This window comes from Prionailurus viverrinus, chromosome B1 (genome assembly GCF_022837055.1).
Source record: "Prionailurus viverrinus isolate Anna chromosome B1, UM_Priviv_1.0, whole genome shotgun sequence".
Classification (NCBI taxonomy): domain Eukaryota; kingdom Metazoa; phylum Chordata; class Mammalia; order Carnivora; family Felidae; genus Prionailurus; species Prionailurus viverrinus.
In genome coordinates, this window is record NC_062564.1 from 173,589,810 (window position 1) to 173,615,032 (window position 25,223).

A 25,223-nucleotide genomic window follows, 5' to 3' on the forward strand; every position below is an offset into this window, starting at 1 on the left:
TTTTCAGGAGGCTTAAATTATTCAATTTCTTTAAAAGTTACAGGACTAATTCAGATTATCTGTTTCATCTGGGTTGAGTTTTGGTAGTGGTTTTTGAAGGATTTTTCCAGTCTTCTAATTTGCCAAATTTCTGAGTTGTCTGTAGTATTCCTCTGTAGTTCTGAAGTTGTAGTATTCCTTTATTTGTAGCGATATTCCCGTTTCATTCTTGATATTGGTGATTTGTGTCTTTATTTCTGTCATTCTTGCTAGAAGCTGATCAATTTTTTATCTTTTTTAAAAAAACACCTTTTTGTTTTTTCCAATTCTATTTTCAATGTCATCAGTTTCTGCTCTTTATTATTTTATTCCTTCTGCTTTGCCTTTTGTTTGATCTTCTTTTTCTAGTTTCTTTAAGTAGGAATTTAGATTATTGATTAGAGATTTCAGTTCTATGTATTTTTAAATTTTCTCTAGGATATACTCATGATTTACTTGGAGTATGTTAATTTCCAAGTGTTCATAGAAGTTCCTGTTGTTTTTCTATTATTCATTTCAAGTGTGGTTATATTATAGCCAAGGAACACATTTTGTAGGACTTGAATTTAAATTTCTTGAGGCTTTGTGGGCACCAGGGTGGCTCAGTTGGTTGAGTGGTCAACTCTTGATTTCAGCTCAGGTCAGGATCCCAGGGTAATGGGATTGAGCCCTATGTCAGACTCCGCTAAGCATGGAGCGTGCTAGAGATTCTCTCCGCCTCCACCCGCTCCCCCACCCACTCTCTTGCTCTCACTCTCTAAAACAAAATAAAAATAAATTTGTTGAGGTTTCATGGTCCAGGATATGGACTATCTTGGTGCATGTTCCATGGGTGCATAGAAAAAACATATATTCCATTGTTGGTGTAACGTCTAACAGATGTATGTTAAGTCTAGTTGGTTTACTGTGCTGTCCAAATCTATGAAGAGTTTAGCTAAGCTACTCCATGGTACTGCTGCCTCAGCATCCATTCTGTTTGGCCAAATGGCCTTAAATTGACACCCCTCCCTCCTTCTTATAAGTGCATGCCCTAGGTAGCAGCCCAGAGTCACAAGCAAACGTAAGTTCCGGATGTGACTTCCCCAAAAGCCTTTGTGATCAACAGTCTCCCCTGCCTCCTACCACCTGTGTGCCTTATGTTCCCCTAGGATAAGCTCTCTGGGGCTTACCCCACTCTTTTGGTTAGAGTTGACCAATTTGGACTTAGCCTGGGAAACCTAAAGCAGTTTATTCATGAACCCTATTTTTTCCATGAACCCTATTAACAGCACATGCTCCTGGTTGTCTCTTTTTGTCTGAACTGTGCCTTGAACTCTCTGTGAGACCCCTCAAGACAGGCAGGTATTTCCTCCTGGACCTGTGAATAGTGAATTTCTCCATTTCAGTTCTTCTTGTTGTGTATTGTTGAACGGCAGCTCATGATCTGACACTCTGTGCTCTACTTAATAAGTGTCAATTTGATACTTTTAATTCCTTGTTGAACTTCTAATTGTTCCATACATTACTGAAAGTGGGACGCTGAGGACTTCAACTATTATTGTTGTCTATTTCTCCTTTTAATTCTGCCAGTTTTTACTTCATCTATTTTCAGGCTCTGTTGCTAGGTGTGTGCTCATTGAGCATTGTTATATCTAATCAATATGCAGTCTCTCTCCCCATCCCTGTAATTTTCTTTGCTCTTTGTTTGATACCCAGACAGACACCTAGCTTTCTTTTGGTTAGCACTTGGATGATCTTTTTCCATCCTTTCACTTTTACCTGGTTATTTCATTATATGATTATATTGAAGTGAGTTACTTACAATATATAATAGGGTCATTTAAGAATTCTAATAGTCTATGTCTAATAATATTGTCATTTACACGTTTAACATAGTTAATTGATCTGTGTGAACTTAAATCTACTGTTTCGTTATTTTGTTTGTCCCTTTGTTCCTGTTTGTCCTTTCTTGCCACTTTTAGATTTGAACATTTTTCAGTATTCCATTTTAATTTACCTATTGTGTTTTTGTATATATCTCTGCCTATTTTTTAGTGGTTGCTCTAGATTATAACATACATATTTAATTTCACAGTCTCTTTAGAATCAGTATTTCACCACTTCAAATAATGTAGAAATCACATATAACTTTAACCTCTTCCCTTTATGTTGGGGTTGTCTTACGTACTGCATCTTAATATGCTGAACATACTATCAGACAATATGATAATTTTGCTTTCAACAGCATGTATGTTAAAGGTCTCAAAAAAATGATCTATTGTATTTACCATTTCTGTCGTTCTTCCTTCATTCTTGATGTTCCGAATCCTCTGCTGTCATCTCTTCTGTCCCATCTGAAGAACTTCCTTCAGCAATTCTTCTAGAGCAGGTCTGCTAGCAATAAATTCTCTTCATTTTTCCTCACCTGAGAATGTTTCCATTTCACTTCATTACTGACAGATATTTTCACTGGGTAATGAATTTCAGCTGACTGTTCTTTTCTCTCAGCCCTTTAGGAAGCTGTGATGCTTCCTTCTGGCCTCCATGACTTATGGTGAGAAATCCACTGTCATTTAAATGCTGTTTTTTAGCTGTTTTTTTGTCTTTAGTTTTTAGCAGTTTATGATGTATCTGAGCTAGGTTTTTTTGGACTTATGTGGACAATTTTTATAAAGCTGCTACCTTTACCTCCATCCTCTTGGCACTGGCACCTTTTGATTGCCTTTTCCAAGCAAGTTGAAACTTTCTTGATTCTTTGTATGTCAGGCAACTTTGGGTTCTATTTTGGATATTCTGAATATTATGTTTGAAACTCTTGCACTTTGTCTAAGTCCCATAGAGAAGGCTAATTTTTTTTTTTTTTTTTCCAAAGCAGGCAACCAACCCAGTTGGGTTCAGGCCATGAGTATCAACCAGCCTTTTGTGGGTTGTGGTTTCAACATCAGTTCCATTTTCAAAGGCTTTGCAGTCATATTCGGATATGTTCCTGTATGGCCCACTCTGTGGCCCATAGGACTTGCATTATGATCTTTTAGTTCAGTTCTCAAAGTCTTTGGTATGTTTAGGATGAGATACACATGTATAGCTCAGGAGTGAACCTAGGAGCTCATAAATATCTTTAGATGCTTGCTTTCCAGAGCTCCTCCCTCTCTAGGATCTCCCTGGTATGTTCTGATTCCCTGGGGATCCCTTTTTTGGTCTTCCAGCAGTAAATTTTGGGCTCTAGTTACCCTGCAGGGTCTTGTCCTTCCCACAACTGTACCCATACCTGCCACCAAGCAGTGGGAGGGCAGGGGGAAAAGTAAGCAGCAGGGTTTACCCCACTTTCCTGGGACCACAGCCCCTGTAACTGGAGGAAGGTTACCCTCTGTCAGAGCTGTAGGCATCTGAGGGTCCTTCTTGCCGGAGCTGTTGCTGCCACTGCAGGTTGCTTGGTGGCCAGGGCATGAAAGAAGAAAGAAAGAAAAAGAAAGGAAACTGGGAAATTTCCCCAACTGTCTCCGAGCGTAAGAGGAGTTCTCTTTCCTGCAACTTGAGCCAGAACCAGAGGACTTCTCTCAGAGCTCTCTTATTTAAGTTCTGGTTTCTACTTCTGGATTTTGGCTGCCTTCAGTCCTGAGAGATTGGAAGACGAATGGGAGACTCATTACTGGTTCAGTGGTACTTCAAATTCTGGTCTTCTTCAATATGCCTACTATTTACTTTTTAAAGTCCTCAAATAGCTGTTCCATGCATTCTGCCCAGGTTTTTTTTTTTTTCTTCAATATATGAAATTTATTGTCAAATTGGTTTCCATACAACACCCAGTGCTCATCCCAAAAGGTGCCCTCCTCAATACCCATCACCCACCCTTCCCTCCCTCCCACCCCCCATCAACCCTCAGTTTGTTCTCAGTTTTTAAGAGTCTCTTATGCTTTGGCTCTCTCCCACTCTAACCTCTTTTTTTTTTTTTTTCCTTCCCCTCCCCCATGGGTTCCTGTTAAGTTTCTCAGGATCCACATAAGAGTGAAACCATATGGTATCTGTCTTTCTCTGTATGGCTTATTTCACTTAGCATCACACTCTCCAGTTCCATCCACGTTGCTACAAAGGTCTGCCCAGGGTTTATAGCTGTATTCAGTGAGAGAGACAGATGGAATGTGCTTACTTCATATTACCTGGAATTACCTATTTTAAGATGGATTTTCAAGCATACTCAATTTTAGGTGTTGTATTTAGTTTACATCTAGTAATTATTTTAGGTTTTGCCCTGAGTGTTAACAGCAGAAGCAATCTTAGAAATTTTCAATTGCAAACAGGTTTTAGGAGTGCAAGAAAGTATGGTGGATAGAGTCATATTAGCCATCAAAGTCTTGTTGAATATCTTCAATATTCCTTACACAAGCTTTCCTGGGAAAATGTGAATATAACTTACCAGGTGTCACCACATGTAGCAGCTTTATTAAGCGTCTGTGATACTGCAATACTGGTTAGACTATCTTTGTGGTCACGAGCCTGAAATATCTCTTGACCAATCTCTCTAATATGAGTGGAGATGACCACAAAAATTCCACGTGAAAAGCCAATCATGATGTAGCCATCACCATACCTATAGCAACAAAGGCAACAATACATTAAAAGGATGATTATCATTTGCAATAAAGTAAATAAGCAAGTGCCTTAAAACTAAAGAACTACAGAATCCAATTTATCAAGGGCCATGTAATATGCTAGGTAGTTTCACATATTTAATTTTTTTTTAATGTTTATTTCTGACAGAGAGAGAGAGAGAGAGTGAGTGAGTATGAGTGGGAGAGGGACAGAGAGAGGAGGAGACATAGAATCCAAAGCAGGCTCCAGGCTCTGAGCTGTCAGCACAGAGACTGTTGTGGGGCTCAAACTCATGAACCATGAGATCGTGATTTGAGCCGAAGTTGGCCACTTAATTGACTGAACCACCCAGGTACCCCAAGTTTCACATATTAAATCATAGTTTACAATCCAGAAAATGTTACATATAGAAGTGAAAATGCTAAGGTCAAAAATGAAATATATTAGTAAGGAAAAACACACGGATATCTTTTGGTAATAAGCTTTTTTTACATACCACCTATAGCAGACAATGTTACCATAGCGCTGCTGAAATTCCAGATCAATTGGACTATCTGGTTCATTCAGATTATAAAGAAACAAAGTTTTCTTGCCAACCACCACACTGATCTGCCAGAAAAGATTAAGAGATCATGCAAATGAATTACTCAGTACTTCGTGAAGACCAATAAGGAAATTCAAATAGCTAAATCTAATTTATGCAAACAATGAGCCAGGTTTACATTAAATGTTGTAACTAATAAGATAACGTGATTTAAAAAAATACATTGTAATATATAGTCTGGGAAGGGTCCTTGGCTTTACACACATCCAACATACCCTTTGAAAAGTACATTAAAATAGCTGGGTGTTACTTTATTTTATTTAAAAAAATTAAAAAAGAAAAAAAATTTTTAGCCTTTATTTATTATTGAGAGACAGAGAGAGAGAGACAGAGTGTGAGCAGGGGAGGGGCAGAGGGAGACACAGAATCTGAAGCAGGTTCCAGGCTCTGAGCTGTCAGCACAGAGCCTGACACGGGGCTCAAACTCACAAACTGTGAGATCATGACCTGAGCCGAAGTTGGATGCCTAACTGACGGAGCCACCCAGGTGCCCCTATAAAATTTTTTTTTAAGTGTTTTATTATTTATTTTTGAGGGAGAGAGAGAGAGAGAGAGAGAGCAGAGGAGGGGCTGAGAGAGAGGGAGACACAGAATCTGAAGCAGGCTCCAGGCTCCAAGATGTCAGCACAGAGCCTGACATGGGGCTTGAACTCACGAGCTGTGAGATCATGACCTGAACCAAAGTTGGATGCTTAACCAACTGAGCCACCCAGGTGCCCTTGGGTGGGTTAACTTTTTAAAATTCTCTACACCTCTCATTAGAGTTCTGTGCAATACAGGACTGTAAGTCTGACGAAGTTCCATTGAAACTGAATTCATATCCAGAGTATAGAGAGTTTTCCATCCTAAGAGGACATTCTGATTTTGAGCCACATTGTGTGGGTAACTGAGCTCAATTTTTTATATCATCATTCTTTCCATCACCTGCAGGTCACTGGTCAATGTTGCTAAACTAGTGTCCCTCCATTACTCACACAGTCAATATTTGATTGTAATTTTCAGTGCAGGGTTTACCTGTGTGAGGGAGGGGAAGGAGTGTATTACTTATTTGGGCTCATTAAGAGTGATGGATTTATATAAAAAGAGAAACACTGATATATTTCCTTGATTCTACCAATTATAAGTCACTATCAATTAAATAGCTTTTTAAGAAATTGGATCATTTAATTTAAATATATTTGTATTAATTGTGAAAATCATCTGGATTTCAGTGTATTAAATTGTGGCAGGGAAAATGCATCTAAGCTATTAACAAAATACAAAGTACAATTTCCAGAGCTCTGGTCACCATCTCCAATAGTGTGGAAAAAAAAAATGATATAGAAATCAAGACTTCTATTTGTGAAGGCGCCCTCCCTGCTTTTACCACCACAAGAATCGGAAGAGCAACACCCACTGCATCAGGAAGATGCCTTCATCTGCTGTGACACCAGGCAGCTAGATGTTGCCAGCAGCAGCAAAAGCAACTTACATGCCTAAGAGACTGGAGCTTACACTGATTTAATAAATGACAGACCATAATTTATTTATCACTATACATTCTGAACCATCCTAGAAAAGGAGAAAAAATAGTCTACAAAAGTATCAAAATAACTTGGGCATGGATTTGACTTGGAATTCTTTAAAAAATTTTTTTTAACATTATTTTTGAAAAAGAGAGAGAGAGAAAGAAAGAGAGACTGCGTGCACACAAGTGGGGGAGGGGCAGAGAGAGGAGACACAGAATCCAAAGCAGGCTCCAGGGTCTGATCTGTCAGTATAGAGCCTGGTGTGGGGCTTGAAACCACGAACTGCGAGATCATGACCTGAGCTGAAGTTGGACACTAAACCGACTGAGCCCCCCCAGTGCCCTGGTTTAGCATTCTTACTGTGCTTTCAGCAGCAGACATTCGATCATCAGTCTTCATCGTGGAAAACTGCATGTCGCTAGGCTCTGATCTCACTGACGTCTGCAGGGATAGAAATGTTATCACTATGAACAAATGCAACACTTAAATTCATTCTGAATATTAATAAAACAGGTAACTTGCTTTTACTTCTGTTATACCTGAAAATCCCACCGTGAATAAACCTCTAGAAATTCTGGATGAAATGGAACAAATATCTTATCAAATAGATACATTAAGCTTGAAAGAAGGTAAGGAAAATTTCCAGGGACAATAAGCAAAGATCAAACCATAAACCAAAGTATGTGTGCAACTATCCAGAGCAGTTGGTAAGTTGATAATAAAGAAGCCCATTTGATTTGGGCTGAGCTTTGAGTCAGAAGAAATGCCGAAAACGTTCTTTTCAAATCAAACGTTCCTTCCTATCCTCATTATGATCTGAAGTTCAAATTTATACTTTGAGTGGTCTAGAAACTCCTTGGAGTGTTTATCAAAAGCAAATCCAAAGCCTCTTCCAAAGCTGCAAAAAAATTTCCACAGACAAGCCCTGCTGAAGATGAGCTCACAATTCAAAATGAGAAAAGTCACAAAGAAATAATGCATCAAGAGCAAAAGTCAGCAGATCTAAAAATAACAGAATTCTCAGAGAGAGATCATAAAGTAATGCTTTAAAATGACTAAACACATAAAAAGACTCATAAGTATGACAAGAGACTTTTTCTTTATAATTTTAGAGAGAGAGAGAAAGTGGTGGAGAGGGGCAGAGGGAGGGGGATAGCATCGTAAGCAGGCTCCAATGCTCAGCGTAGAGCTTGATGCAAGGCTTGATCCCACAACTCTGGGATCATGACCTGAGCTGATATTAAGAGTCAGATGCTCAACCAACTGGGCCACCTAGGCACCCTGACAAGAGACTTAAAAAAAAAAAAATCCTGACAGATTTTTAAGAGAACTACAAAGTATTTTTCTTTTTTAATTAAAAATACAGCTGACCCTTGAATAACATGGAGGTCAGGGTAGCCGAGCCCCTGCACAGTTCAAAATTGGCATAAAATGTTGATTCCCCAAAACTTAACTACTAATAGCCTACTGCTGACTGGAAGCCTCATAATAACATAAACACTCAATTAATACATGGTTTGCATGTTATGTATATTAAATACTGTATTCTTACAATAAAATAAACTGGAGAAAAGAAAACGTTATTAAGAAAATCATGGGGTGCCTGGGTGGCTCAGTCAGTTGAGCATCTGACTCTTGATTTCAGCTCAGGTAATGATCCCAGGGTCGTGGGATTGAGACTCACGTCAGGCTCCACGCTGAGCATGGAGCCTGCTTGACATTCTCTCTCTCTCCCTCTGTCCCTCTTCCCCATTCACTTTATCTCTCTCTAAAAAAAGAAAAAAAAGAAAGTCATAAGAGAAAATACATTTATGGTGCTGCACTATATTTATTGAAAAAAATCCGCATTTAAGTAAATCTGCACCGTTCAAACCCATGTTGTTGAGGGATCAACTGTATACTTGACATACAATATCCTATTACTTCTAGATAAACATCATAGTAGTTCAATATTTATATACTTTACAAAATTATCCCCATAGTCTAGTACTATCTCACCATACAAAATTATTACGATATTACTGACTATATTCCCTATGCTATATATCATACCTCCATGACTTATTTTGCAACTGGAAATTTGTACCTCTTAATCCTATTAATGCCTATTTTGCTCTAAAGTACTTATTAAAAATGAAAAGAAGAATCACTAAAATAAAAAAACTCAAATTTGACCAAATTTCAAGAGTAAGTGAACTGATTTGATGAAATTATCCAGAAGTTGTAGTGACAAAAAGATATTACGAAAGAGAGTTAAAGAGATAGGAGGTCCTACATATGTCTAACTGACACTGCAGAAGGACAGAATAGAAAGAGCAAGAGGTAATACCCAAGAGATAATGACTAAGAATTTTCCAGAATTGATGAAAGACAGCAATTTTCAGATTCAAGAAATAAGACAAACCCTTAATAGGACAAATAAAAATAAATGTACACAAGTAACACTAGAGTGATCTTCAGAATAGTAAAGTCAAAATAATTCAGAGACAGTACCAAATAAAGCAATGCTTTTAATGTATGCTTTGCTTACCACAGGACAACTTAAGTAGTATGTCTAATTCTGGAAGTATATATCTTAAAGATCAGAAATGGGAAATGTATGCAGATAATGGCTGAATATAGCGACTTCCTGGGATGCTCTGTAGCAAAACATTGTAAGACCATGTCTTCATTCAGTGTTGATGTCTGATATGGATACAAAAATGTGGAGCTAAAGCATTTGAACTGTATTATCATTCTAATTCAAAAGGGTACCAACATAGAATGCTCAAAATTTTAGGTTTCTAGGAAATATCTTTTACACTAGTTAATCTTTCTTAAGAACCACTTTAATCATGCTATGGTTCTGCTCAACATGGTTGAGTTACTTCTGCTTAACTTTCAGAGCTTTCCAGATACAGGAACCAACTTTCTTCTTCAGCCTTATTTTCTATAAATTTTCAATCAAAGCCCACATCTTCAGTCAAGCCAATCTTGAACGAGCCATAAACAAGCTTCAAGTTTTTCTTCTTATCTTTGTTCATGCTGCTTTGCGTGGGTTGAATGACAGACTGCTAAATGTCTTATGGTATCCACTAAAACAAGTTTCAGTGGGGCACATGATCGATGATCTACAGAGACTAAATTTGTAGCTTCCCTGGCAGCAGTGTGGCGTGACTATATGATTAGGTTCTAGTGATATGAATGGAAATAATAAATGCATCTTCCAGACTAGGTCCTTTAAATGTTTCTTGCACTCCACTTCTCTTTCTCCCTTCCCTGGGGTGGAAATACAGATCTGGTGCTGTTAACTATGCATATGAAGACAAAACATCCTAGCAAATAGCAGAGCAGTAAGATGGAAGCAAGGAACCTGGGACTATGTACAGCCTTGTGAAGCAGACATGCAGAGATGATCTGCCTACCTCTCTCTGTTATATGAGAAAGAGAAAGAAGAAAAACCATCCAAACTACCATATTCTTAGAGCCCTTGTAATTTTGTGTTTTTTTTTCAATATATGAAATTTATTGTCAAATTGTTTTCCATACAACACCCAGTGCTCATCCCAAAAGGTGCCCTCCTCAATACCCATCACCCACCCTCACCTCCCTCCCACCCCCCATCAACCCTCAGTTTGTTCTCAGTTTTTAAGAGTCTCTTATGCTTTGGCTCTCTCCCACTCTAACCTCTTTTTTTTTTTTTCCTTCCCTTCCCGCATGGGTTTCTGTTAAGTTTCTCAGGATCCACATAAGAGTGAAACCATATGGTATCTGTCTTTCTCTGTATGGCTTATTTCACTTAGCATCACGCTCTCCAGTTCCATCCACGTTGCTACGAAGGGCCATATTTCATTCTTTCTCATTGCCACGTAGTACTCCATTGTATATATAAACCACAATTTCTTTATCCATTCATCAGTTGATGGATATTTAGGCTCTTTCCATAATTTGGCTATTGTTGAGAGTGCTGCTATAAACATTGGGGTACAAGTGCCCCTATGCATCAGCACTCCTGTATCCCTTGGGTAAATTCCTAGCAGTGCTATTGCTGGGTCATAGGGTAGGTCTATTTTTAATGAAGCCCTTGTAATTTTGGATCTCTCTGTTACAAGTTCATCCTATACCTTGATTTATTCAGATCATCTGTCTTTTAAATATTCCTAATTCAGCTTTCCTTGATCTCTTCCATCTCACATATGTAAGACTTGTAAGCTATACCACAAAACTGGCAATCGCATAAGGCTGTGTTTTATCGTAATTAGTTCTGTCTTCTTGAGAGTAGGGTCCTATGGTTCGCAGCTTTTAAGATGATCCACAATGATCCCCACCTCCTGGTTTCTTTGTGTAATCCCCATCCCTACCCCTTGAAGTGTGGGCTGGACCCAGGGACTTACTTCTACATAACAGAATATGGCAAAAATGATTTTGAGATCAGGTTATTTATTAAGAGATTGTGGCTTAAGTTTCAAATGGCTGCTCACAATCTATTACCACCTATGTTATGAGGCACTCTATGGAGAGATCCATGTGGCACGGTAATTAGGTAGGTTTCTAATCAATGGCCAGAGAGGAACTGAGGCTCTGAGCCTAACTACCTGTAAGGAACTGAACTCTTGTCAACAACCATGTGACTGAAAGTGGAAACAGATTTTTTTCCCAGTCAAGCCTTCAGATGAGACTCCAACCTTGACCAATAAAATGCAGCCTTTTAATACCTTAATGCAGCTAGGTGCACCTGCATTGCTCATCCACAAAAACTATAAAACAATAAATGTATATTGTTTTAAACTGCTAGGTTTTGAGAGCAATTTGTTATGTAGCAATAGAGAACATAGGGTCATATTTCATATTTCTTCTAAAGTACATAGCACAGTGCCACATACCTAGTGGGCATTTAAAGAATTTGCTAGTTAATATTGCCCCAGAAATACTAAATCATAAGCCAAGTGGTCCAAAGTATAATTTACCCACTGGTGAGATTATGTAGTAGCTCTTGGTAATACAAATTCCCTTAAGGAGGAGCCACTGAGGATCTAATCAATTGTGAAATTTGAACAGCGGTAAACTTGAATCCTAAAATTAAATTTAAAATTTAATTAGGGTTAGTTTGGAAGCAATTTAACATATCAGTTAAAGTTAAATTAACATATCAGGCAGACCAGAATCCAAGTTTAGTTATTCACATTTATATTATAAATATACATATATAAAGTAAGGGTTATCTCACAAATGGACAGACGGAGGATAACCACAGAGCCGATAACCCATGCTAATACTCGATAATGGAAAATGTACAAAGGAAAATATTTGGATAAAGTAGTCCTATGAAGAAAAGTGTACTAATACATAAAAAGAAAAGCTTTTGTTGTTTAGAACATGAAGTTATTGTATACATATCTCACGTAGAGATTTAAAAATTGTACAGATTAGCTTGGTAGACAAACTTCATTTCAGGGAAATTCTGAATATATTGGACCAAGGATGTTACTGTATTACCTGTCTTATCGTGTCACCTTCCTGATTGCTAACTGTAATCATTTTATCTTCACCACCTAAAGCAAGCAGATTTTCTGCATTCCAACATCCACATGTGATTCTCTTAGTGTGTTTTCCTGAAAAAGAGATGATTTTTGTACAGACACATGGTTTCTCAAAAAAATTAAAAGATCTGTGATGTCTAATCTGAACATTTAGGTAATATGACATGGATATTAAACAAAGAATGTTAAACCTCATCAAAGCAGTTAGTGTCTAAGCAACCTTATTTAAAAGTTTACAAGTTACAAATCAATATAACAGCATAGAAGAGCAATAATGCTTTTTTTTTTTAACTGTTTAGGTGGATATTCTGCTACTTGATAAGTTTGTTTGCTTACCATGTAGCTAACCCTGTAACAATGTCTCTAAGAGAGGCAAATCCCACCGCACTCGAGTTACCTTTACTATACTCAGCTTTACAGGGTGGTAGACCCTTGGTATAAACAGATTCAACATTCACAGTTTTGACTATTCATGAAAAATTAGAGGGCATTAGATTTGTGATAATACTGAGGTGCAAATCTGAATGTGTCCTAGTGAGACTTGTGTTAAGAACTGAGTCACTTAACTAGTAAGGGATATTAGATAGAACCACTATGTATCAGGAAACTTTTTTGCTGAGGAATCTAGCCAGTGCAAAAACTGTATTTGGGGAGGCAGAGAATTACATACTTGACACTGTGAGATTTATTGAAGGTCCTAGCACAAATCCTGGAGTCGCAAGATTAATTCTACAATGAGAAATAGAATGGTTAAGTATACATACTCTGGAGCCAGACTGCCTAGATTTGAAACTTGGCTCCACCACTTACTGTGAGCTACTTAACATTTCTATTCCTTAGTCGCATACCCATAAATTGGGGATAACAGTAGGGCCAATCTCACAGAGCTGAGGATCAAATGAGTTCAAGCACTTAGAAGAGTGCCAGGCATAAAGAAAGTGCCATATAAGTTTAGCTATTTTGGCTGCTTTTGAGAGCAGAGACCACACCATTCTTTCCACCCCTTACAGAACTTAATACAGTACCTATGCAGGAAGTAAGTTCTAAGTAAGTAGTTATTGAGTACAATCTAAGGCAGGAGTGTGCCAGGTATGTTAGAGGCTCAGCAAGGAGGACAGTGTGGCTGGAGCAGAGGAAGTGAGAAGATGAGATGAAATCAGAGTTTGCAAGCACCAGGTCATGCAGGCCTTGGCTGGCCATTGTGAGGACTCTGGCTTTGACTCTGGGTCAGATGGAGGACCATTGGAAAGGTCTGAGAAGAAGGCTCACTCTGGCCCCTAGTTGAGAATACTCGATAGTGGGGCAAGAGTTGAAGCAGGGAAACAAGTTAAGAGATTGCAGAAATTCAGTGGAAGATGTTTGAGGCTCACACACAGCAGAACAGGACAGGTGGTGAGAAGAGGCTGGATTATGGAGATATCTGAAGATAATCCTGTAAGATTTTCTAGCAAATTAGATATGGAGGGTATGAGAAAGAGGAAGAGTCAAGACTAAGGGTTAGCCTGAAGATCTAAAATGATGAGATGTCACCAATGGTGAGAGGGACAGCTGTGTGTCCAAAGGGTTTTAAAGATATTAAATTTGAAGTATTTATTAGATATCTCATCAGAGATGCTGGGTAAGCAGTTGGATATAGGAGTCTACAAATTGGAAGAGATAAACATGGGAGTCGTCAGGATACAGAGGTCATTGCCAATCAGGAGGCCAGAGCACAAAAGTGAAGGGAGCATTCAGAGAAGACACTGAGATGTAGTAGAGTTTTCTGATTAGAAATTAAGGGACTTGGGTGCTACATTGGAACTGGGCCCAGAGAGATGGGCATTAGGAGGGAAAAAGAGTGCACAAAGAGAGGTGGGAAAATCTCAAAGACAAACTCCTTTCTATACCCGAGAAAGGGAGAAGAACATCTCTCCCTCCTCCTTCCTGTATATCTCAAGGCCTCTTTGCTTGCAGTGCTCAGAACTCAGGTTGGCCTTAACATCAAGAACAGTTAACATGTTTTGTGTGCCTACTTAAAGTGTTCTGGGCACTTTACATGTACTGACTTATGTAATTAATACTGACTCACAGATGCTCTAGTATGGTAACTGGGGTCTGAACCATGTTATTGAGAGGCTTGCAACATTTAATTACACTGTAGTAAATGAATTTCATGTATATAAGAACCATGCAATGAGAAAACTGCCCGTGTCTAGTCTAGTTGAGGAAATAAATCAGTGTGAGATGAAACGTGGTAACAGATCTTAGTTACTGTGAAATGTTGACAGATCATGCTACCATGCGGCAGCTACCTGGAGTGGAAAAGCTTGGATTTAGGAAAGTGAGTTATTTAAAAGGAAAAAAGGCAGTCACAAATCATAGCCAACTCTGAAAGAGGCAGCTATTATATATTTAGCTAAAGATACAAAATTAACTTGAATCTCCTTAGGCCCATTTTTCACAGTTAATAAATGACTGAGAACAGACTCATATTCATATTAAATACGAAGATCACATATAAAATCATGAACGTATGACAAATGCCTGACACAAAATAATCATGCTTTGATGAATTATTTTCTTATACATCAGGTGTCAAAATTTCTGGGGCCTGTAAATCAATTGGCAGGATATTCCTACAGATGAACTGGGATACAAAAAAATGCCTAACTGAAGTCAAATAGACAATTTGTATGGTGAAAGTTGTTTTTTATAACTCAAAATAGTTTGTTTAGTTTTTCAAATGGATCAATAACCTTACCTTTTGTCTGGAGTACTAAAAATATTAATATTAAACAGACATATATGTGAAAAAAATGAAATAATTAAATATCCTCAGTTGAAAGGTACTTTCTCAAGTATTCTGTGGGTACTCTTATCTCCAGGGTTTAACTTCTTCCTTAGCAGTAAATTATAATTCTTCCGGCCACGTGGGTATAATTAAGCCTACTAGTTTCACCATTTACCAGCATGATGTTACAATAATTAAGAATAGATCTGTTTCTTCTTGGGTATTCAGAAGGCAGATGCTAAGTGACCAACGACTGTGGGAATCAAAGAGCCTGAACCAAGAATGTCAAACAAGGAACGACACACTGTAGTCATATACCCTGAGGCAAATGTAATTCCCAGTGCCTACATAGGCTAACTTGGTGTTTGGAGAGAGTAAGAGGTTAGAATTAATATCTAGTGATATTCTCACCAAACAGTCACCAAATGTTTTAGTCCATCTACTGATGTGTTGATATGAACATGAGCTATTCCATGTCCACAGTTCTCAATCTGGGTGAGAAAGGGACAAATGGAAGCCATCCTATTAATGTCCTGGTGTCCACAGGCACAGGTGGACCTTAGAGAGACATTCATTCTATTTAGCCTAGGTAATTCTTAGGAGACAGTATAGATGGATCTTGAAGTTTAGCTAGATATAAGGCTTGACCAGGGGAGCCTCACTACTACACAATTTCCCTTGCAATATCAGCAAAATCTAAGGCAGTAAAATATATTACATTTATGTAAAGCATCTCAAGTATTTAGCAGTGTTTCCAGCTATAACCTACCCAGCACAGGAATCTTTCGAGATGTCTGACGATTATAAATAAGCAAATTTCCTTTAACAGTTCCAACAGCCAGGAAACTTCCAATTTTTGACCAAAGAAGGAAAGACATTTGATCCCTATAACATTAAAATACCAATTACTAAAAAAAATTCACAATCATAACCTCCAAACAGATCCTTTAAAAATATTTCATGAATAATTTTAATACCTACTTAGGAGCTGAAGTACGAAATTACAACTTAATGCTTTAGAACAAAAACTAAGTGCTAAAGATATTTTGGAGATGCTAGAAGGTGATCTTACTGTCAGACCTACAAATTCAGTGCAGACCTACGAATATGTAATAAATAAAAACATAAGCCATGATGGAATCTCAAATTTCGTTAAGATGCCTCATGATGAGATGGTTTAATGAGTCTAATGACAGTTGTAAATGTGGTAAAAATCTTAATGGATGAGAACACCTCATGCTTTCAAAAAAGTAGGTCCAATAACACAGTATATTAAACTGGAAACATCATCGACAATTCATCGCCTTAAATAAAACATATATTTTCCAACTCTGTCACTTTTTAAAGTTTTTATTTAAATTCCAATTAGTTAACCGCAGTAGAATATTAGTTTCAGGTGTGCAATATAGTGATTCAACACTTGAATACATGACTCAGCGCTCATCATGACAACTGCACCCCCTAATCTCCATCACCTCTTTTGCCCATCCCTCCAGAAACCTCCCCTCTGGTAACCATCAGTTTGTTCTCTATAGTTAAGAGTTTGTTTCTTGGTTTGCCTCTCTCTCTCTCTCTTTTCTTGTTTTGCTTGTTTTGTTTCTTAAATTCCACATATGAATGAAATAATATGGTATTTGTCTTTCTCTGACTTATTTCACTTAGCATTATATTCTCTAGCTCCTGATCAATGTCACTGCAAATGGCAAGGTTTCATTCTTTTTTATGGCTAAGTAATATTCTGTTGTGTTTATGTATGCACATAAATACATATATACCACATCTTCTTCATCCATTCATCAATCAACGGAACTAACACTGTTTCCATAATTTGGCTAATGTAGATAATGTTGCTATAAACATCAAGGTGAACATATCCTTTCGATTTAGTGATTTTGTACTCTTTGGGTAAATACCTACAGTAGTATGATTGAAGGATCACAGGGTAGTTCTATTTTTAACTTTTTGAGAAACCTGCATACTATTTTCCACAGTGGCTATACCAGTTTGCCTTCCTGCCAAAGTCCCCATTTCTCCACATCCTCACCAACATCTGTTGTTTTTCAGTTTAGCTATTCTGACAGGTATGAGGTGATATGTCATTGTAGTTTTGATTTGCCTGATAAGTGATGTTGAACATCTTTTCATGTGTCTATCAGCCATCTGTATGTTTTCTGCCCATTTTTTAATTGGATTATTTATGAGGTGTTGGATTTTATAAATGCTTTATATATTTTGGATATTAACCCTTTATTGGATGTCATTTGCAAATATCTTCTTCCATTCTATAAGTTGCCTTTAGTTTTGTTGATTGTTTCCTTCATTGTGCAGAAGCTTTTTATTTTAATGTAGTCCCAAGAGTTTATTTTTTGTTTTGTTTCCCTACCCTCAGGAGACATCAAGAAAGAAGTTGCAGGGTGCTTGGATGGGTCAGTTGGTTAAGTGTCGACTCTTTTTTTTTTTTATAAATATATTTTTTAAGTTTATTTATTATTGAGAGGGTGAGAGCATAGCTGGGGAGGGGCAGAGAGAGAGGGAGTCAGAATCTGAAGCAGGCTCCAGGCTCTGAGCTGTCAGCACAGAGCCCAATGCAGGTCTTGAACCCACAGACCATGAAATCATGACCTGAGTGGAAGTCAGACACTTAACTGACCAAGCCACCCAGGTGCCCCTAGTATCTGACTCTTGATTTAGACTCAGGTTGTGATCTCACGGTTGTGAGATTGAGCCCCACTGTTGGGCTCTGTACTGGGCATGGAGCCTACTTAAGATTCTCTCTCTCCTTTTCCCTCTGCCCCTCCCCCATGCACTCTCACACACACTCTCTCAAATTAAAAAAAAAAGGTGCAGCAGCAGATGTCAAAGAAGTTACTGCCTGTGCTGTCTTCTAGGATGCTTATGGTTTCAGGTCTCACATTTAGGTCTTTAATCCATTTTGAATTTATTTTTGCATATGGTGTAAGAAAGTTGTCAAGTTTCATTCTTTTGCATGTGGCTATCCAAGTTTTCCCAACACCACTGGTTGAAGACACTGTCTTTTTCCCACTGGGCATTTTTTCCTGCTTTGTTGAAGATTATTAATCATATAATCGTGGGTTCATTTCTGGGCTTTCAATTCTGTTCCATTGATCTATGTGTATTTTTTTGTGCCAGCACCATACTGTCTTGATGATTACAGCTTTGTAATATAGCTTGAAGTCCAGAATTGTGATGCCACCAACTTTGCTGTTCTATTTCAAGGTTGGCTATTCAGGGTCTCTGGTGGTTTCACACAAATTTTAGGATTGTTTGTTCTAGCTCTGTGAAATTGTTGGTGGTATTTTGATACAGATTGCATTAAATGTGTAGATTCCTTTGGGGAGTATGGACATTTTAACAATATTTGTTCTTCCAATCCATGTGCATGGAATATTCCATTTCTTTGTGTCATTTTCAATGTCTTTCAGAAGTGTTCTATAGTTTCCAGAGTACAGGTCTTTCATCTTTTTCCTTAGGTTTATTCCTAGGTATCTAGGATTTTGGTGCAATTGTAAATGGTATTGATTCCTTAATTTCTCTTCTACTGCTTCATTATTGGTGTACAGAAATGTGACAGATTTCTGTACATTGATTCTGGCAACTTTACTGAATTTGTGTATCATTTCTAGCAATTTTTTGGTGGAGTCTTTCAGATTTTTTACACATAGTACCTTGTCATCTACAAATAATGGAATGTTTACTCTTTCCTTGTTGATTTAAATGCCTTTTATTTCTTTCTATTGCTGATTTTTGTGACTAGGATTTCCAGTACTATGTTGAATAAAAGTGGTGAGAGTAGGGCCACCTGGGTGGCTCAGTTGGTTAAGTGTCCACTTCAGCTCAGGTCATGATCTCATAGTTTGTGGGTTTGAGCCCCACATCAGGCTCTGTGCTGACAGCTCAGAGCCTGGAGCCTGCTTTGGATTCTGTGTCTCCCTCCCTCTCTGCCCCTTTCCTACTCAAGCTCTGTCTCTGTCTCTCAAACATAAACACTGAAAAAATTAAAAAAAAAAAAGTTTGAGCTGGACATCCTTGTCTTGCTCCTGACTTTAGGGGTAAGGCTCTCAGTTTTTCCCCATGGAAGGGGATGTTAGCTGTGGGTTTTTCATATATGGCCTTTATTATGAGGTATGTTTCCTCGAAGCCTACTTTGTTGAGCATTTTTATCATGAATGGATGTTGTTCTTTCTCAAATGCTTTTTCTGCATCTATTGAAACAACCATATGGTTCGTATCCCTTCTCTTATTGATGTGATGTATCATATTGATTAATTTGCAAATACTACCCTTGCAACCCAGGAATAGTTCCCACTTGATCATGGTGAATACTTTTTTTAATGTTTTGTTGAATTCAGTTAGCTAGTATTTTATTGAGAATTTTTGCATCCATGTTCATCAGGGATATTGGCCTATAGTTCTCTTTTTTAGTGGAATCCTTATCTGGTTTTGGTATCAAAAGAATACTGGCCTCATAGAATGAACTTAGAAGTTTTCCTTCCTTTTCTATTTTTCTGAAATAGTTTGAGAAGACTAGGCCATAGTCCTCTTTAAATACTTTCTAGAATTTGCCTGTGAAGCCATCTGGTCCTGGACTTTTGTTGGTTGGGAATCTTTAAATTGCTGGTTCAATTTCTTCGCTGGTTACCAGTTTGTTCAAGTTTTCTATTTCTTCCTGTTTCAGTTTTGGTAATTTATATGTTTCTAACAATTTAACCATTTCTTCTAGCTTGTCCAATTTGATGGCATATAGTTTTTCATAATATTCTCTTATAATTGTTTGTATTTCTGTGGTGTTAGTTGTTATTTCCCCTCTCTGATTTGTGATTTTACTTATTTGGGCCCTTTCTCTTTTCTTTTTGGTAACTTTGGCTGAAGGTTTATAAATTTTATTTATTTTTCTCACAGAATCAGCTCTTGCTTTCATTGCTCTGTTCCACTGTTTTTTGGGTTTTTTTTAGTTTCTACATCATTTATTTCTGCTCTAATCTTTATTATTTCTTTCCTTATGCTGGCTTTAGGCTTCATTTATTGTTCTTTTTTCTAGCTTCCGCTAGGTGTAAGGTTAGGTTATTTGAGGTTTTTCTTGCTTCTTGAGGTACACCTGGATTATTATAAACTTTCCCCTTAGGACCACTTTTGCCGCATCCCAAAGGTTTTACACCATTTTGTTTCCAATTTAATTTGTTTCCATGTGCTTTTTTATTTCTTTTATTTCCTGGTTGACCAATTCATTGTTTAGTAGCATGTTATTTAATCTCCATGTATTCGTTGTCTTTCCAAATTTTTTCTTGTGCTGACTTCTAGTTTCACAGCATTGTGATCAGAAAAGGTACGTGGTAAGACTTCAGTCTTCTTGTATATGTTGAGGCCCATTTTGTGACCTAATATATTATGTATTCTGGAGAATGTGCCATGTGCACTTGAAAGAATATGTATTCTGCTATTTCAGGATGGAATATTCTGAATATATCTGTTAAGTCCATCTGGTCATTCTAAGCCATTGTTTCCTTTTTGATTTTTTGTTTACATGATCTGTCCATTGGGGTGCCTGGATGGCTAGGTTGGCTGAGTGTCTCACTTTGGCTCAGGTCATGATCTTAGGGCTAATGGGTTTGGGCCCTACATCAGGCTTTGCACTGGCAGCACAGAGCCCACTCAGATTCCCTGTCTTCCTCCCTCTGCCCCTCCCTCACATTAAAATTTTTTTTGATGATCCATTGATGTAAGTGGGGTGTTAAGTCCCCTACTATTATTGTATTATTATCGATTAGTTCCTCTATATTTGCTATTAATTGTTACATATATTTGAGTGCTCCCATGCTGGGTGCACAAATATTTATAATTGTTAAATCTTATTGGATTGTCCCCTTTATTATTATATAGGGTCCTTCTTTGTCTCTTGTTACAGTCTTTGTTTTAAAGTCTAGTTTGCCTAGGGGTGCCTGGGTGTCTTAGTCAGTTAAGTGTCTGACTTCAGCTCAGGTCATGATCTCGTGGTTCAGGAATTCAAGCCCTGCATTGGGCTCTGTGCTGACAGCTCAGACCCTGGAGTCTGCTTCGGATTCTGTTTCTCCCTCTCTCTGTCCACCCCCAGCTCCACTCACACTGTAGCTCTATTTCTCAAAAATAAACATTAAAAAAAATTATAAATAAAGTCTAGTTTGTCTGATAAAAGTATTGCTACTCTGACTTTCTTTTGACACCCATTTGCATGATAAGTGCTTCTCCATCCCCTCACTTGCAATCTGCAGATGTGTTGAGGTCTAAAATGAGTCTCTTATATGCAGCATATAGATGGGTCTTGCTCTTTTATCCATTCTGACATCCTATGTCTTTTTTTTCTTAATATTTATTTTGAGAGAGTGCACACATGCAAGCAGGGGAGGGGCAGAGAGGGAGAGAAGAATCCCAAGTACACTCCACGCTGTTAACATAGAGGCTGATGTGGGGCTAGATCCCACAAACTGTGAGATTATGACTTGAGCTGAAATCAAGAGTTGGATGCTTACCTGATTTAGCCACCCAGGCACCCCATAACATCCTATGTCTTTTGATTGGAGCATTTAGTCCATTTACATTCACAGTAATTTATGATCCTTGTGTTATTTATTGCCATTTTATTACTTGTTTTGTAATTGTTTCTGGAGATTTTCTCTGATTCTTTCTGGTCTTTCCCTCTTTCATGTTTTGCTGATTTTCTTTAGTGATATATTTGGATTTCTTTATTCTTTGCATGTTTATTAGTGGTATTTGATATACTGTTACCATTAGGTTTGTATAAAACCTCTTTTGCAAATAGCAGTCTATATTAAGTTGATGGTTGATTAAATTTTAACCCATTCTTTTCTCCTCTCCTCCCCAAGTTTTAGGTATATGTTATTATATCTTATATCCTTTTTTTTGTGAGTTCCTTGACTGATTTTTTTTACAGAAATGTTCAGTTTTACTGTTTTTGTGTTTCCTGTCTTTATACTGTCACTTTTGGTTTCTCCTTTCCATTCAAAGAGTCCTTTTAATATTTCTCACTGGGCTGGCTTAGTTGTCACGAACTCCTTTAGTTTTGTTTGGGAAATTCTCTATCTCTCCTTCTATTTTAAATGATAGACTTGCTGGACAGAGTATTCTTGGCTGCAGATTTTTCCTGTTCAGCACTTAGCACTTTTTTAAAAAAATTTTTTAAATGTTTATTTATTTTTGAAAGAGAGAGACAGAGTGCAAGTGGGGGGAGGGCAGAGAGAGTGGAAAACACAGAATCTGAAGCAGGCTCCAGGCTCTCAGCTGTCAGCACAGAGCCTGATGCAGGGCTTGAACTCCTGAACTGCAAGATCATGACCTGGGCTGAAGTTGGATGCTTACCCGACAGAGCCACCCAGGTGCTCCTCCTGTTCGGCACTTTGAAGATATCATGCGCTCGCTTCTAGCTTGCCAAATTTCTGTGAAAAATCTTCTGCTAGCCTTATGGGTTTTTCCTTGCAAGTTAAGGACTTTTGTCTTGCTGCCTTTAATATCTTTTCTTTATCATTATATTTTGCAATTTAATTACAGTATGTCTTGGATTAGGCCTGCTTTGGTTGGTTTTGATGGGAGTTCTCTGTGCCTCTGGATCTAGATGCCTGTTTCCTTCCCGAGATTAGGTAAGTTTTCAGCCATTATTTCTTCAAATACATTTTTTGCCCCTTTTTGTCTCTTTTCTTCTTCTGGGACTTCTATAATGGGAATGTTATTATATCTGATGGAATCACTGAGCTCCCCAAGTCTATTATCATGTTGTATAACTCTTCTTTCTTTTGTTTAGCTTCATTACTTTCCATTACTTTGTCTTCTAGGTCACTAATTTGTCCCTCTCAGTCTTCCAGCCTGTTGTCCACTGCATCCAGTGTGTTTCTAATCTCATTTATCGCACTCTTCATCTGATTCTTTTTTTTTTTAACTCTTTTGTCTCTGTGGGATGGGTCTCACTGATGTCTTCTTTTCTCAAGCCCAGTGAGTATCCTTATGATTGTTGCTTTAAATTCTCCATCAGGCATGTTATTTATATCTATCTCACTTAGATCTCTGGCCATGACCTTATCTTGTTCTTTTGTTTGGGATAAATTCCTTGTCTTCTCATTTTTTTCTAAGTCTCTGTCTTCTTTTGTGTGCTATTAAAGCCAGTTAAGTCTCCTGCTCCTGAAACTAATGGTCTTATAAAGAAGACATCACATACCATTTAGGGCCTCATGCTTCAGGGAGTGCTTCCAGTGTGTGTGCATGTACTGTGCTGTTGTGTTTTGGCTGCCCTATCCTTCAGTGAGTCATCTGCAGGGCTCTGCTTGGCTTCTATGCACAATGTTTGGTCCCTGATCTGATGTGGCAAGTTTTAGTCTGCTTGTGAAATGAGACCTGTCACTACTTCCACCAGAACTGAGGCCCTGCAGCACTCTCTGCTTAGGAGACATGGTGTGGGCAGAGGTTTGTGATGGTCTTCTGGGGGAGTGCCCTGCCACACTGGGACTGAGGTGTGACTGAGAAAAGCAGTTCCACTGGAGCACAGGGGGTGCTTAATATAAGTTAGGCAGCCAGTATCCATGCTGCACTGCTTCCACAGGTGACTGTGTTTATGCTGTGGAGAGAGAAATGGCACTGACCAGCTCCTTTGTTCCTGGAGCTGTCTCTCAGGGACATGCTCTCACAAGAGCAAATGATCTCCCAATTTTGTGGCCCAGTCTCTCTTCAGATTGCTGTTGACATGCTGTATGCCCCAGGTTGTTTACCTGCCTTCTCTCAAGGAGCAGGGCAGTACCCTCTAGGCTCTATCCTAGTGAAGGCTGCTGACCTTCAAAACTCCAGGCTTTAAGCCCCATTGGTTGCAAGAACTCATGAAATTCAGCCCTTCTCATTTTCCAAGCCAATGGCTTTGGGGAAATGTTGCCTTGTGCATTCCCCTATATGCTCCTCTCTCAGTTGCCCTTCTCCATGACCACGCTCCTTCCCCTTCACAGCAGCCAGGATCCATTTCTCCACTAAACCATGTCTTTCATGTCTTCACACTTCCTATCTTTTTCAATGTGGCCTCTTCTGTCCCTTTAGTTGTAGAGTCTGTTCTGTCAGTCTTCAGGTCGATTTCTGGGGTATTTAGGATGTTTTGATAGTTATCTAGTTCTATTCATGGAACAAGGTGAGCCTAGGGTTCTCCTATTCCACTGTTATTCTCTGTCTCTCCCAACTCTGTCACTATCAAGGGTAGCTCACTTACAAAGAGGTAGAAAGCACATTTGCCTACCACCAGTTCTTATGTACATTCTAGGATCTACTGGTTGAACTTTTATATAATTCTTTACTACGTGGAATCGGGGCTCCTTGGAAAGTAGTAGACTCCTTTCCATATATTGAGGAAAGAAATCACAATGAGTATAGAAAAGTGGTTCTGAAAATGCAATCACAGGACCAGCAGCAGCATCTGGGAACTTCAGAAATGCCACTTCTCTGATCCTACCCCAGACCTACTGAGTGAGAAACTCTGGTGCCCAACTATCTGTGTTTTAATAAGCACTCTGATGCACCTAAAGTTTGAGAACCACTGATAGGCCATTCACTGCAGAAAATAACACTGGTTTCAAGAACATTTGATACCTAGGAGACAAAAGTTCACCTAAAGTATATAAAAAGTTAGTTGTAACAATAGAAGGATGTAGTAAATGTGTAGTTAAAAAAAATTACTTCTGGGGGCACCTGGGTGGCTCAGTCGACTGTGCGTCCAACTCTTGATTTTGGTTCAGGTCATGATCTCAGGGTATGTGAATTTGAGCCCTGAATCAGACTCTGCACTGACAGTGAGTAGCCTGCTTGGGATTCTCTCTCTCCCTCTCTCTATTCCTACCCTGCTCATGCTGTCTCTCTCTCTAAAAAAATAAATAAACTTAAAATTGTTTTCTTTAATTACTTCTAATAAGAAGTACTAATATACCAGGCTGCTGGGTTTCATGTATTAAGCATATATTTTTAAAAGATCAATATGCATGTTTCTCTTAATGTTTAAGCAGGCATGACAGCTGTGAGAATGTCTCTCAGATCTCCAGCTATGGAAAGTGTAACTGACCAGTGTCCCCAGATGCTTGGCACTGGAATCCATCACCTCAATCTGCTGGGGCCCACGCTCTCCCACAGGCTACTTCCAGAGAGTAACTGAGTGGACACGGATACTGTTGAGGCCCATTCCCAGGAGACACAGGATTTCTCTG

General features: G+C 38.4%; 1 protein-coding gene across 6 annotated transcripts in view; it reads right to left on the minus strand.

Annotated features, from left to right (window-relative positions):
• WDR19 (WD repeat domain 19) overlaps nt 1-25,223 on the minus strand; it is a 113,667-nt gene that overhangs the window by 81,287 nt on the left and 7,157 nt on the right. For 4 of the 6 annotated variants that reach the window (XM_047855450.1, XM_047855453.1, XM_047855454.1 and 1 more), the window contains exons 5-9: nt 15,758-15,873; nt 12,175-12,290; nt 7,060-7,140; nt 5,084-5,196; nt 4,412-4,585 (exon numbers count right to left, since the gene is read on the minus strand). In XM_047855450.1, coding sequence (XP_047711406.1) covers nt 4,412-4,585; nt 5,084-5,196; nt 7,060-7,140; nt 12,175-12,290; nt 15,758-15,873 — 600 coding nt within the window. Of the gene's footprint in view, nt 1-4,411; nt 4,586-5,083; nt 5,197-7,059; nt 7,141-12,174; nt 12,291-12,888; nt 12,908-15,757; nt 15,874-25,223 lie in introns of those variants that run through there. The other 2 variants (XM_047855455.1, XM_047855452.1) reach the window with 2 other exon arrangements.